The 14,610-nt window shown below is 42.5% G+C and overlaps 1 protein-coding gene and 1 non-coding gene across 2 annotated transcripts in view; both read right to left on the bottom strand.

Moving 5' to 3' along the window:
* The window catches only part of LOC120853606 (neurexin-3-like), a 100,232-nt gene that overhangs the window by 68,907 nt on the left and 16,715 nt on the right, over positions 1 to 14,610 (bottom strand). Inside the window, exon 3 of the mRNA XM_040227572.1 lies at positions 9,946 to 10,107. Within this exon, the coding sequence (XP_040083506.1) occupies positions 9,946 to 10,107 (162 nt within the window). The remainder of the gene's footprint in view (positions 1 to 9,945; positions 10,108 to 14,610) is intronic.
* TRNAW-CCA lies at positions 417 to 489 on the bottom strand. Its single transcript has one exon. It is a non-coding gene; the product is annotated as a tRNA-Trp (tRNA).

Below are 14,610 nucleotides of genomic sequence, written 5' to 3' on the forward strand. Positions count from 1 at the left end.
CCTGCATTGCAGGTTTCCTGCATTGCAGGTTTCCTGCATTGCAGGTTGTATTCTTTACTAGCTGACCCACAAGGGGAGCCCACCAAGGAAGAAAATGGGGAATAAATTGGAGTATTGGGATTGATATATAAACATTACTACACATGAAACAGATAAGTAATAACAGCCTACTGTATAACACAGGGAACTCTACACAATACTCAGCACAGGTCATCACAGTGGCCTAAAGGGACTAGAATCTAAAAATTAGTGGCTATATATATGCATGTATATAGAATCTTATGTTTAGAAAGTGAAAGTGAAGTCACTCAGTCGTGTCCGAGACCCCATGGACTGTAGCCTACCAAGCTCCTCTGTCCATGGGATTCTCCAGGCAAGAGTACTAGAGTGGGTTGCCATTTCCTTCTCCAGGGGATCTTCCTGACCCAGGGATCGAACCTGGGTTTCCTGCACTGGAGGCAGACGCTTTAACCTCTGAGCCACCAGGGAAGCTAGAAGGAAGCTAGAAAAATCAAGACTGGCTACTCATTTGGTGCTTTGCTTGGATGCCTTGAGTAAGAGAGAAAACATCATTTTAAAAGTAGCTTTGACTAGCTCTCATTGAAATGATTGCCTTGTATTTAGTACCAGCTTCCACTCACTTGCCCTAATGCTTCTGCCTAAGGATATATGAACCACATTTAAATCCACATCCATAAGACAGTCCTTCAAGTATGAAGACAGCTCTCAACCCATGGGCTCAGGCATTCTTCCCTCAGGTTAAGTGTCTCTGGATCCATCAGTCAACTCGTTTTGATGTCAGACTCTTGAGTACACTGTTATCTTTTTCATAGCTCAGCTCTAAACATGCTCTAATCTGTCAATTAGTCAGCTAAACGTTTAAGTCCTTATCATCCAGAGCTCCAGAGAAATATTCCCAGTAACCACATCGTCACACAGTGTTGATCACGATGATGCTGATAAATGCAACTTACCCAACATTCTCTGTATGCCAGGCACGGTGCTAAGGATTTTACAATTATTATCTCAGTCAATACTTACAAAAACCCTATCAAATAGGTATATTCTCCCCACTCAAAAAGTAAGTAAAGTGCAAAGAGGGTTAGGGAACTTGCCTGGCATGCCACAGTGGGAACAGAACTCTAGCTACAGAGTCTACTCTCTCAGACAATCATTTATACTATAGAACCGAAATCTCTTTTGTTTTCACACCTTTATTAATTCAGTCTCAGAACATATAGGCACATAACTTCTATCCTTCCAGCTCCGTGCCACTCGCACAGTTGAGCATTCTCTCCTACCTTCCCTTAAGCTCCTAATATAAATGCTGAGTGAGAAAAACCACTGGACATTCACCAGAATCTTCCATGTGAGACCCATTCACCAGGATTCGGCTGTGTATTTCAAGAGTTTCTCCTTTACTGAATAGTTCTTCCATCCAATCCCTTTTCCCCATCTTGTTGATGAGGATATCACAAAGTGTATTGTCAAATGCCTTGCTGATATTTAGTAATGCTAGGTCCACAGTACTTTTCTGAGCTTTAAGGATAGCATCAATTTTGAATAATGTTTGTGAATTTAGCCTTATATGGTTTGTTTTTAGTGAATTACTACAGTTTTTTTTTCTTCTGTGGGCTCATATCTTCTGTTCATTATGAAATTCAAAATCTTCCTCAGATACCACCGAAGCTAATAAGCCCACAGCGTGCGGGATATATACTTTTTCCATCTTTTGTCATTAGGAACCTCCTCCATTCTCTACAGTTTCTCAAAAAACTATCAACTGGATTTCAAAAATCTTACTTTCAAATTCTCTCTGTATCACTCATCTAAGTCAAGAAATTTAAATTAATGCACGGCAATTAGGTGCTACTTAACAAGCTCTGATATTAAATTTCCTAACTTAATCTTCTCCTGGCCAAAGACCTATTTTCTTATCAGAGAAGACAGGGGTAAAATAGGAGTAAGGAATTCTTTCACATCACTTAGAGGTCTGTTGCAAATGATAGAAAATCTAGCTCAGGCTGGTTTAGACAAAAGAAGGAATGTGTTCAACGATGGCTGGAAAGTCAGGGATGGTCTAGGTGGAACAATGTTTGATCCAGGGTCTCAAAAATGACACCAGAACCTAGTTTCTCTCCATCTTTTAGCTCTGCTTTTCTCCATTCTAGCTTCATTTTTAGTCCCAATGGGGTGGCAAGATGGTAGTCAGAAGCTCAAATTGGTAGCCAGAAGCTCAAATTCTATACCATCCCAAGTTGGAGCTCAAAAGAAGTACTTCCCTACAAGATACAAAGTCCTGAAACTGAATATCTGTCCCTGATACAAACTGGGTTAGGTGTCCAGCTATGAACAGAGGAGGGGAAGTTCCTGACAGACTGGGAGCTCACATGCTCACCAAGGGAGCCAGGAAAGAATTGATGATATTAAATCACTGGACTGAACATAAGGGAGAATAAAACATCAAGAAAACAGTCATTGAAATAAGGGAAAGTGAGTCTCAGGTCTCTTAAAGAATGTTTTTCATATCTTAGTTCTCACCAATAGCCCATCAATTATGAGGAGTAAACCATTCTTTAACAGGTCCTCCTAGCATTAACTGAAGAGCCTCTCCCTGTTTCTTAACAGCACTGCAGTACTGAGTATTGGAAGGCTTTTCTCAGCCGCTCACTGCTTTCTTACAGCCACCCTGGGCTAAGTGCTCACACCTTGCTTCTCTGTGACATAAGCCCCACATTCACCATGAATCGCCAGTAGCCCAGGGTTTCAGCTCCTCCTCTGTGACTGTATGCCATTCTCTCCCCTGCCCGTTTCAGCTCCTGGTAATCCAGAGATTAATCTCTTTTCAGTGAATGTGAAAGTCGCTCAGTTGTGTCTGACTCTTTGCGACGGCATGGACTATACAGTCCATGGAATTCTCCAGGCCAGAAAGTGGGTAGCCTTTCCCTTCTCCAGGGGATCTTCCCAATCCAGGGATCGAACCCTGGTTTCCTGCATTGCAGGCGGATTCTTTACCAGCTGAGCCACCAGGGAAGCCCAAGAACACTGGAGTGGGGAGCCTATCCCTCCTCCAGAGGATCTTCTCAACCCAGGAATCAAACTGGGGTCTCCTGCAATGCAGGCAGATTCTTTACCAACTGGGCTATCAGGGAAGCCCTAATTCAAGAAGATCCAATTTATTCTCTTTTTTAAAAAGCTTTCATTCTTTGCTCTTAATGCACTTATTGATTGCTTTTGGCTGCACTTGGTCTTCCTTGGTGGGCACGGCTTTCTCTAGTTGCTGCGAGAGGGGCTATTCTTCCCTGCAGAGTATGGGCTCGAGGTGTGGGCTCAGTACGTGGGGCACACGGGCTTAGTTGCCCCGCAGCACCTGAGATCTGCCCGGACCAGGAATTGAAGCCACGTCCCCTGCACTGGCAGGCGGATTCTTAGCCACTGGACCACTGGAGAAGTCCACAACTTTCATTCTTACACTGAATCACGTGACATTGTCAACATTTGACTTTTTAACCCAGGAAAACAGCAATTTCTATGGTCAACCCAACAGACAGCTCCTGAGACACAGCGTCTCTCCCTTTGTGTCTTCCGCTGCTGCTTTCTTTCAGTTTCCCAGATTCTGATTCATGTCTCTGTTTCTTTCTCCCTCATTGGAATCTTGTTCCTCTCAGTCTCCTTTTTGTTATCGGCCCTTCCATTCTGCCAAAGCCTTCTTTCCTCCAAACCTATACCCTTCTTTTCTGCGTGTCTTCTTAACAGGAAGGAAATAAATTCTGTGTCGCTATCCAATTTGTCTTTCTACGTTAGAAGGGCTCCATAGTAGGGTATGTTTGGTGTGACAGTGATAACAATCCTCATCTGACAGATCAAGACATGGGTGTCCACAGAGGAGTCATGACTTACAACCAGTACCAGAAATGGACCTGGTGGCCAGGTTCTAATTCAGTTGCTCTTTTTATTGAAGTAATTGGACTCTCCCATCTTCTGCTGTCTTTTTTATTATTATTATTATTAGTTGCAGAAAACAGCAAAGAGCAGAAAGTGATTCCTTAAACAGATGAGTTTGGTTTCATTTAATAACATAAACAGTTACACCGGCATTTTCACAGTGCTCTATAGTTTACTAAGCACTTCCATTTTTTACCACACTTGCCCCCCCATGTAAAAATGCCTGAATTATTATCTGACAAAAAGTTGAGTCTGGGAGCGGTCAAGTAGCATGCTGAGAGTCTTGCAGCTGGTAATGAGCAAGTCTAGGCAAGACGCAAAACCTGGATTTGTGCTTCCTAAAGCCAACCCTCCTCTCATTTTCCAACCTCTTCTGACTCTAGGGAAAAGGGAATTTTTAGGCCCAATGCCATGGCCTAAATTTACCTGGTTATGGACAGAATGATTTAGCATCACCTGAGAAATCATGAAGAATACCAAAACAAGAGACTGAGAAGCATAAAGTTAAGGAAAATGAGAATGGGGTAGGGGGAAAGGTATAGGAAGTAAAAAGAGGACAGTACAAAAGAAAAACCAGAAGAAAAGTTGTGATCAAATAATAGATAGCAGCAAAAGACAGTGAGATTAGATAAAATAAGTATATTCTTTTTTTCAAAAGCAACAACAAACACATTATCCCAAAGCCCGCAGGTGCTAGCAATTCAAATAAACGTATAGCAATTAACAGAATTAACACCGCCTTAAATAGCCTGGCTCACCAGATGTGGACTCCTATCAGGGTTCTATAAAATGTAAAGTTATTACAGATTAAACCATTAATCATCTGTTCAGAGACTATCTCTGGCTGCAAAATCCCATTCAGTTTTAAATGGCTAATAATCACAAAGGGATGTGGAATGTAATGTGCGCAGTGATGGTCTACCCAATCCTTTTTCCTTTAAATATGTGTTAACTTTTCCCCATTCTCCTGCTTTCCTTCCTCCTCACTAGAGATGCCATCAGAAAGGAGAAGTGAACTAGACTGGCTGATCTCAGAGGGTTCAGCACTGCATGAGCTTCCCCTTGGGCAATAGAGAGGCAAATGGAGAAGCAATATACCAGTGCAGAGGTAACAGCTTGAGGATGGGGTAGAAAGGACCAGATCCGGCAACACAGGAGGAAAGCGTGATGGGCATGAATTGGCCCCCTGGTCCTGATGATAGAGACGCTGACCCTGAAACTCAGCACTGAACTTAGCTTTCCTCTCCTGCCCTGTGCTTCATCCTACAAGAGCTCAGGAATGCCAAGGATGGAGGAAAGAATAAACATATGTCCTGACAGGGAAGGTCACTGGAAAATGAAATGGGAGTCAGAAGGAAGCACTTTTCTACAGAAACCTGAAGATCCAGAGACCCACTCTCCTCACCCAGGACTAAAGCCAACGGACTATCCTTCTGACTGCTCCTCAGGGCCCTAGGAGAGAAAGATAAATCAAGCAGAAGCAACAGATGGACTAACCAGTTCTCAGGGAATGTAAAGTCTGATGGACAACCTGTCAATCCATGTCATTCTATTACTTCAGATCCTCCCATGGCTCCCCATTACCTAAAGTCCAAGGGTAGAGCATGACTTAGCCCCTAACTAACTCTGCCGATACTTCGTCAAAACTCCAGATCTTGTATTTTGTTCCTAGACATTGGCAAACCGTCTGCAAGTTCCTCGCCCAGACACCACGATCTGCTCTGTCTCTTGGCCCTTGCTCATGCTGCCCCATCACCCCAGAGCATCACTGTTTCCCTGTTCATTTTTGTTTGTCTTCAAGCTTCTTCTTGGGCATCATCGCCTCCAGAGTTTTCCTGAACCCCATGATATTCTAAGTTCTCAGTAGCCCCACTGCACCTGAGAATGCCTCTTTTTGTGCATTAAATGCTTTTTCTTGAAAATATATCTGTGTGTCCCCCACTAACTGTGAGGTCCCCTAAGGCAAGGATTCTGATGCATCTTTGTATCTTAGCATATCCTTGGCATACTGCAGGTTTTCAGCATATACCTGTGGATCCAAATTTCAGATTTTAGAGCTCCATGAGGTCTGCTCATTAATTAACTTGTGATATGCTTATTGAATGCATTATTTTAAGCCAAGAACTCTTCTAGGTGTTTAGTGAAACATCTGTGAACAGATAAGGCCTCTGTCCTCATGGAGCTCACATTTTAATGGAAGGGAGATTGACAGATGTCAAATAAATTTCCAAAGGCAACAGACTAGGTAAAGACTGAGTGTGGGTGAGATGGACGATCCCTATTTCAGTGAAAATAAGAAAATTTTAGTAAGGCAAACCTCAGAATAAAGTTGTTCTCCCCACAGACAATGACTTGGTAATATGGGAAATACAGACACTGCGTGTGCTAATGAATATTCACTTATGCTTACATTTGTATTTACATAATCAATTACATAATCCTTAATTATTGTAGCAAAACATCACTGTATATTTATGTATGGTTTCACTTGTACATACATTATTCCATTTGTTCTTAAGAACACAACAGACGTCTTATTATCTCCACGTTATGGCTTAGGAAACTGAGGCTCAATTAAGATCAGTGTCTTACTCCAGGCCATACAGGCAGTAAGAAAGCTGGAATTCCTAACCAGGTTTTCTGATTTTTAAACTTGGCATTCTTTTCACTTATACTATGATCCTCCTCAAAATCTTTTCAATCCTGTTCTTCCCAGAAGGGGTGCCAACATATTTCTTTTAGCCATGCTGGGCTTTTTTATGTAACACTTCTCTCATATCAGATAGCTGGCAGGTTCCTGAAAGATTCAACTATTGCCATGCCAGGATGTTCTTTAATGATTCCAAGAAAGTCGCATAGTCAAGTGTGCCTAAGAGCATTTATCTAAAGATTTTTGTTTGTTTGTTTTTTCCTTTACTTACAAACATGTGATTTCATTTAGCAAATATTTATTGAGAGCCCACTAGGTGCTAAGAACCATTCTAGGAGCTGGGGACACAGCAAGAAAAAAGACAGACACATTACAACACAAAAACACGAAGAGGAACAAGTATGGATTTTGTGATGTTTAAGTGGATACAAACCTTGAATTGATAACTAGGGTGTGCAAAGTAGAACGCAATAATTGGATTATGTCATGCTTTTACGCTGGTATCAAATTAGAAGCTGTGCACACAGGTGAAATCCACAGATGCTTTGACCCAAGTGTGGAGCCAGAACTTAACTTTGAGTAAAGTAACTGTAGTTCCAAAGAGAAAAACAACTTTGTGCTACAAACTATCAATGGTCCAAAAGATAAATCCCATAGTGTCTTCCTCAGGTCCCCAATTTGAAACAAACAAAAACACATAAAAGCACCCAGCTCCTAGAACCACAAATGGCCAGAGATGACAGAAAGGGGAAGAAAGAGATATAGAAGGGAAGAAGAAATTGGAAAATAACTGCAGACTGTCCTAAAGGAAAATAGTTGAAGTGGGTAAGTGGGATTTGCAAAGGAGCAAAGTCCCAACATAGCTGGGAGCTTTTATTGTTTACTAAACTGTCAAGAAGAAATGCCAAGGACAAGAATTTACTAGACCTGCCCACAGAAAAGTGAATTTTAACAATTAAATGGAAATAAAGAATGTGCTAGGATTTCATTAGACTCAAAGTTATCCGTTTAAAACACTCAGACAAATGAGAAGCCTCCCAAGTCCCTTAGAAAGACTATCTTATTTATGTAAAGGAGAGATGGGACAAAATTTTAGATTAAGTTCTAGTTTTGCTTACCATTTCCTTCACTGTTTCGGAATTCCTTCTGACTTGATCTGACTTTAAGTTCTGCTTAGCTACTAGCTAAGATGTGTATATTTTTATTTACACATAAATAAAATATGTTATTTTTATTTCTGTCGTTGACACTGGTTTTCAGAAGTATCTTTAATTTTTAAGCTATTAAGTGCTACTTTTCATAGACTTTTGAAGCTGTCTGCTCTCTACATGGAGACGGTGGTATGTGTGTGTGTAAATTTTATTTACTTTAGGCTCTCCATGGATAAAACCATCAGAGATATCTTCATACTTTTATGAGGCTTGTTTCAAAATATTGAGGGGCATCCTTCTTGACTGACTGATAGATTTGCAGTTGGGAAACTGCTCCTTGTCTCAAAAAGCATAATTTTGTTGGGGAGCAGCAAGAGTGGGGGAGGTTGATGAGTCCTAGAGGCCACACCTAGACCCTGTCCTGGAGAGACTCCAGGTGGTTCAGGGCTGTTTCACTACATAAACCGATGCGTTCTGCACAGTACTCAATGCCTCATTCATTCCTGAGCCACCACCGAGGAAACAGAACATGCCCATCTATTTCTGATGAGAGGGCAATTCCAATGGAGTGTAATTTAACAGTGTTTAAGACTCTTTCAAGGTTCATTAGTCACTGAGGAAGTTTATACCTTTATCCTATTCAAATGGGAATAAATCCCAGGGAAGAAGCGTGCTGTCTACCACAATTCTGACAGGAATGACCTGTGTGGTCCCCATGGTCAGCAAAAGGCTAGGTCATGTCCAGCAGAGAGGAGAACACACTATGAGTTCTCCCCTGTCATTTTTCCTTCAGACCAAGAACAATACGCAGCTGTACTTGGATTTTCCTCTCCTTTGTCACGTCTCTGTCTTATGCTTCCTCTCAATGTACACATGGTTTATTGCAGCAAGGCCCAGCTCAAACATCATTTCTTCTCCAACGCTGACTCCCACCTAAAATGTATCTGCTTCCTCTGCTCAGTTAGAGCATTTCATCTGTGGCACTGCACACACAGTGTCCTGAACTGTAACTGTTCCCTTAGAAGTTTTATCTCTCTTCCCACATCATAAATTCCTCAAATACGCAGATCATGGTTTACAAAAAGCCTTTATATTTAGTTATAGCCAAAAAAAAAGGTACCCAATGATGATTATTTGAGAAGCATATCCATTCAATGCATACTTATTATGGACTTGCTCTATGCCACGCATGACAGACGCAACTCCTGTCTAGACACGGCTCACTGCTGAGTGGCATGAGTGAATCCATGCATGATGCTGTCTCATACGTGACTAATATGCAACCAATTTCAAGTAACCATAATAAGAATGAAACATGTGCCCTGAGAGGAGATTCATAACATGTCACAAGGGATCTTTATTTACAAGAAAGAACACTGTTAACTTCTCAAGGAATTTCCCCAGGGTAATGGTATAGATATCTTAGGCAATCAAGCTTAGCTTAGATTAAATAAAAAAAAGTGCAGTGCACTATGCTGATGACACTGTTTGCTGAAAGAATCCAGCAAATCAAGTCTGATTCCTTTTGCCTCAACAATTGACCTTAGAGATTGAACTTACACTTGACTCAAGCTCCCTTGCTCTCAGACAGAGGTCTCAACGTATCAGCTACAATAGTAATAAATGAGTAATGGCAAAACCCCACTGCTTCTCACAGCTAGCTAGCTCTCCAGGAGGAACAAAAAAAAGGAAAAACCAGTTTTCTGGGCCTTAATATTACATTCTGAGAATTTTTCTTCATCTCAAATAATGAGACTCTTGGGAACACCAAGCTCAGCAAAGGTAAAGTAATACATATGTTATGTTTTAGACAAGACACACAACTGTAAATGGAGCCACTTTTAGCTAAGGCTTCCTGATTTGCCAAGTCGAAAGTACAAAATCAAACTTTACACAGGTCTATATCCTTGTGACTTCAAAATCCTTTCACCTGAGTTATTTAATTTCATTTATAAAACAGAGCTACCTGTGGGGATCAGGTGATTCATTAGATAGATGAGCATACAGAATCACAGGGTATTTAAGTGGCAAACCCATGGTCCTGTAACCGGTCCAAGCTGGGATCAAAACCCAGAGCCTCCACTTCCAAGTCCAGAGTCTTTTCTGCTACAACTTTTGACCTCACAGATCATAGGACAGATTGAATCCTTGAAACAGAAATTTCATTTGTGCTTAGACAGTCAGAATGGGTGAACTCACCTCTTTAAGGCAGCCCATGAAGTTGTTGCTGACGGGGGAGCCTGGCAAGTCAGCGGTACTTGGGCTTCCTCCCACGTAGAAGAAGTCATCTGAGCCCAGCATGGTGTAGTCCTCTTGAGTGTAGCCTGTCGTGGTAAGGATCCCATCCACAGAGATGGTTACCTGGTGAAGGGACACAGGGACAAAAGAAATCCCAACAATGACCTTAAGGTCCTGTCACAATCCGGGGGCTTGCCCTACCTGTGGCATCACTTTTGTTAAGATTTGGGTGAGGTATTCTTTCTAATTTTGGTTTGATTTTGATATGTGCAGCCAAGTTCCATTTTCTGGTCTGCCTCCCTGTGGCCCAAGCCTCCGGCATTCGCCTACAGACTCCCAGGAGAGTTTCTCAGAACTGCCAAGCTGAGCGGCTCGCTCTGCCCAATGCCCTCTTCAGTCAGGCTAGAAAATGGAACTATCCTCAGACGACATCACTTGTCTCGGTTCATTGGTAGAATGATGGCTTATTTTTGAATGATTGTCATTTACGGTGGTTGTGAGAAACAGCAAAGGAGACGCTAGACAATGGGGTTTGTTAGGGGGTTGGCCTTTGGTTGTTGATGGTTTTTGTTTTTTTCTTTTCTTTTTCTTTTTTTTTAAATTTGTTTCCTTTTGGGCTCACACCACACTGACAAACATGCATTCAGGGAGGGAAGGAAAAGGGTCTTGAGTTTGATGAGTCATGGGTGATACATGCTGTGGACTACCCAGGACATCAACCCCTGTCCTCCCTTGACCGCCATCACCACCACCCAGGGAAGAAATGACCCAAACCAAAAAGGCAACGCTAACAAAAAGAAAGGAATGATGAGGCAGAAGAGCCAAAAAAAAAAAAATAATAATAAATAAATAAATAAATAATGCCCACCAGAAAGAAATAGCACCCATAGACCCAGCATCCATGAAAGGAGCAGAGGGCGCAGAGAAAAGATGAGGCCCCAAAGCGTGCACACACCATTCGCTGACACACCCATGCGGAACTTATCTGGAGCCAAGAGAGAAGGCGGAAGAACAGAAGGGAGGGGCGTGGGACCGGGTGCAGAGAACGAAAGGAAAGAACCAAAATCCACCTCACACCTACATGCGCTAAATCAACTGAAAAACAAGATGGAAGTAAGGAAAGAAAACACACTCAGCACCAAAGGGTCATCTTTCCCCTGCCTGCCACCTCCCTTACTAACAAAAAAAAGAAAAGAAAAAGTCCAAACCCAACCCCAAAATATATGAAGGATGAGAGGAGAACAAAGAAGAGTGGAGACAAAAAAAAAAAGAGAGAGAGAGAGAGAAAAGAAAGTGGTGTAGGCTTGATGACTGGTAGGTTGTTAGTAGCGAGGAGGAAAATGAGGAGACAGGTTCTGATGCTAATGGGGAATTCACGAGACAGGAACATGCCATGCAGAGTTTATATGGAGAACACAATTGGCGGAGCTCCCTTTGGCCGAGGTGGGAAGTAAGGAGCAAGAAGGGAAAGGAAGAACACAGGAAGCAGAGTACTTTCCTCCCCAGATCACCTGTGGCAGCCACGGCCACACAAAAGGGAAAGAAAAAAGGGGGATTCAGGAGTTTGGGGGTTGGGGGGAGGAAGAAAGTTGGAAGAGTGAGGGGGTAGGAAGACACAGAGAGAAGAAAGTCCTCAACAGAAATCTCAGTTGTCCCTAGTCTGTAACTTAGAAGTTTCAAAATAAGAAAAAAAAAATGAATTTAGCTAAACAAAGAATATTTCTTTAAAAAAAATTTTTTTAGGAAAAAAAAATAGTGGAGAAAAGGAAACTGTCCGACCAAAGTCATCCAAATGTTGTCAGGACAGGTGCATCCCCTTCCATTTTCTTTTTAAAGAAAAAGAAAGGCTTGTATTTCATTAAACACCAACAACAAAAAATTTTTAAAAGAAACAAGTTTAAAGAGGATAAAAGGGGGGTTTGGGGAGGAAAAGGGGGGCAACACACGGCAAACCCAAAAAAAGAGACAATAAGAATGATATCTACCAGACAATGTAGTTTGTTTACCATAGCGTGTCCGATGCCTGAGTGCTTTGCGGAAAAGGGGGAAGAAAGGAAATTAAAAAATTGTGAACAGAACGATTGTTAATTAAAAAAACTAAAAACAAAGATGAGTCGTTAGGGTGTTAGTACATTAGTCGGTTAGTAAAATGACACATTGCATGAATGATCTTGGGTTAGTTTTTCAAAAAAAAGGCACCCAACACAGAAAAAGAGAGTGGGGGAAGACAATGAGACCAGGACTCTATGGAAAACCTTGGCGCCCGGCTCGCAGCCCCGAAAGGAGCTGCAGCCCACCTTGTCGTCCGAAACTCCCCGCTTCTCCAAACCACCACCAGATCGGACCTCACCCAGGTCGGATTTAGCATCATACTTACTTTCCCAGGGCTCTTCTGAATGAACACTGCCCCCACGCCCTTCCCACCCTCAGCACATATACAATCCACCTCTCCTGAAAGAAAAGACCCCCAAAGTTTATCATTGAACTTCGGTAAATCGATAAATAGAGCTGAAATACCCGTACTTTGGGGATTTTTTATTTTTCACATCTGACTCTGACTGCATGCATGGACGATCATGACTTTCTCCTAGAACAAAAAGAGCTTAGAATGTTTCCGGTTCACATTGGGCAGATGAGGCCATATAATGTAGCTCACTCTGCGTTTTCAGAGGTAAATTAAAGATCCACAACTGCCTTGACCTGGGGTGCCTTTGTGAGGCAGGAGGGGAACTTTCTTTTCTTTCCTGCCCTCTTGGGTTAGAGTAACTGTGTCGTTAGAATGTGTCAAAATAGTTCGAGTCTTCGTCATTATCCAGTGATGCCATTATTTGGTTTATTCTGCTGGAATGCCTACTGTTGGCATCGTGCTCCCCTCATTCCTCGTTAGGAATGCCTTTCGAGCTTTGAAGCAATTTCTTGCATGGGTAGCAGAGAGGACTGGCAGGTTAAATGTGATTACAGAAGCCCTATGATTAGTCTCTTCTTCACAGCTTTCAAATGCTAAATTGCCAGTGCACCCTGAGCTGGGAGGCTGGAGGAGATAAAGGTGGGTAACTCGGTTTTATGCTTGAGGTTTGATTAAAGTGGCATATCGAGGTCAAGCAAGTCCTGTGATGGTCATGACCTTGGACTCAAGGTCATGGACCAAAAACCAAACCAAAGCAAAAAAAACCCACAAAAACTCCTCACTACCTTCGTGCTAATCCTGGTGATGGTTTGGAACAAATAATCCATATTCTCTTCATTACTCAGAACCCTCAATCAGGTACCTGAATTTGGCCCTGGGTGCTACGTTGCTTTAGTTGTGTCCAACTGTTTGCAGCCCTATGGACTGTAGCCTGGCAGGCTCCTCTGTCCATGGGGTTCTCCAGGCAAGAGTACTGGAGTGGGTTGCCATGCCTGCCTCTAGGGGATCTTCCCAGGGATCAAATCTCCATCCCTTATGTCTCCTGTATTGACTGGCGGATTCTTCACCACTAGGGGCCACCTGAGAAGCCTGAATTTGGCCCTGACTTAACCTAAAAGCTACTGAGCAAACCAACACTTTCACTGACTGACTTTAGCCCCAAAGCAGAACCATGAGCAGATGACCAAGAAGGAAGAATGGGAAAAAGCTCTGCTCCATTTGGTAAGGAAATTCCAATAAAATTTCCTCAGGTCAACCTTTACCACATAAGCCATTCACCCTTACAAAAAAAAAGCAGATATGGCTGCCATCAGCTTATCAAATATTCATGAAGTGATTATGTTTAATTGAAATAGACAAGGGCTTCCCACTCCTTCAAATGTATCCTAGGGAACTCAAAAAGTTGTTGTAAGTGTATTTTATGGGAAAAATAATCATCTGAGATGACTCCGGGTTGAAAGGATTCTATTTGCAAAGTCAACTCTGCTTTTTTGAGGTATTTCCTCTTTCAATAAATTGCATTTGGATGCAAAATTCAGTCCAAATTTCAGTGAGGTCTGAATTTAGGTGCACTCTATCAAAAAGATTCATGCTCCCTCTGCCAAGAAATGCCCCCAACACCCTCCAGACTCACTAGCCTTGTCTTGAGAGCTCTTCTTAGCTGCATCCTTAGGGACAGACAGAGGCAATCACCTTCGGACAGAACGCTCGGCCTGTAAATCATGTGCGTGTCCCAGAGAGTCTAGCACCCAGACCACAGATGAGCTCATAACCCTCCTGGAACATAAGGTGCTTTGCATATTTAGCCACCACACATGGCTGGGGAGGGTTGTAATCAACATCTCGCAAATGGAAATTGGTGTGGGAAGGTTAAATGGCTTGTCCAAGGGCACAGAGCAGAGCTGGGGCTCAGAACTTGGAAGAGAAACCCTCCAGCGTGGCTTTCCTCTGCTTATTGAGACTCAAAGAGCACAATCCATATTTGAATCACAGTCTGGTCTGTCCCCATTTCAGTGTAAAGGACTGAATTAGGGCCCAACTCTATTTGAGAGAAGCGTTTTTAGTAGAAATGAAAGTGAGCCTTTTCTGGCTATTTGAAATCATTCTAGAATGGCAAGGAAGCATGTGGGGAGGGAGAGAGATATAGAAGCAGAGCAGCTGGTGAGAAATACAACCAGGACAGGAAAATTTCCCCCTCCACTGACTGATGCCAGAAGGGC

The sequence above is a fragment of the Oryx dammah genome, unplaced genomic scaffold, assembly GCF_014754425.2.
Source record: "Oryx dammah isolate SB20612 unplaced genomic scaffold, SCBI_Odam_1.1 HiC_scaffold_26, whole genome shotgun sequence".
Taxonomy (NCBI): domain Eukaryota; kingdom Metazoa; phylum Chordata; class Mammalia; order Artiodactyla; family Bovidae; genus Oryx; species Oryx dammah.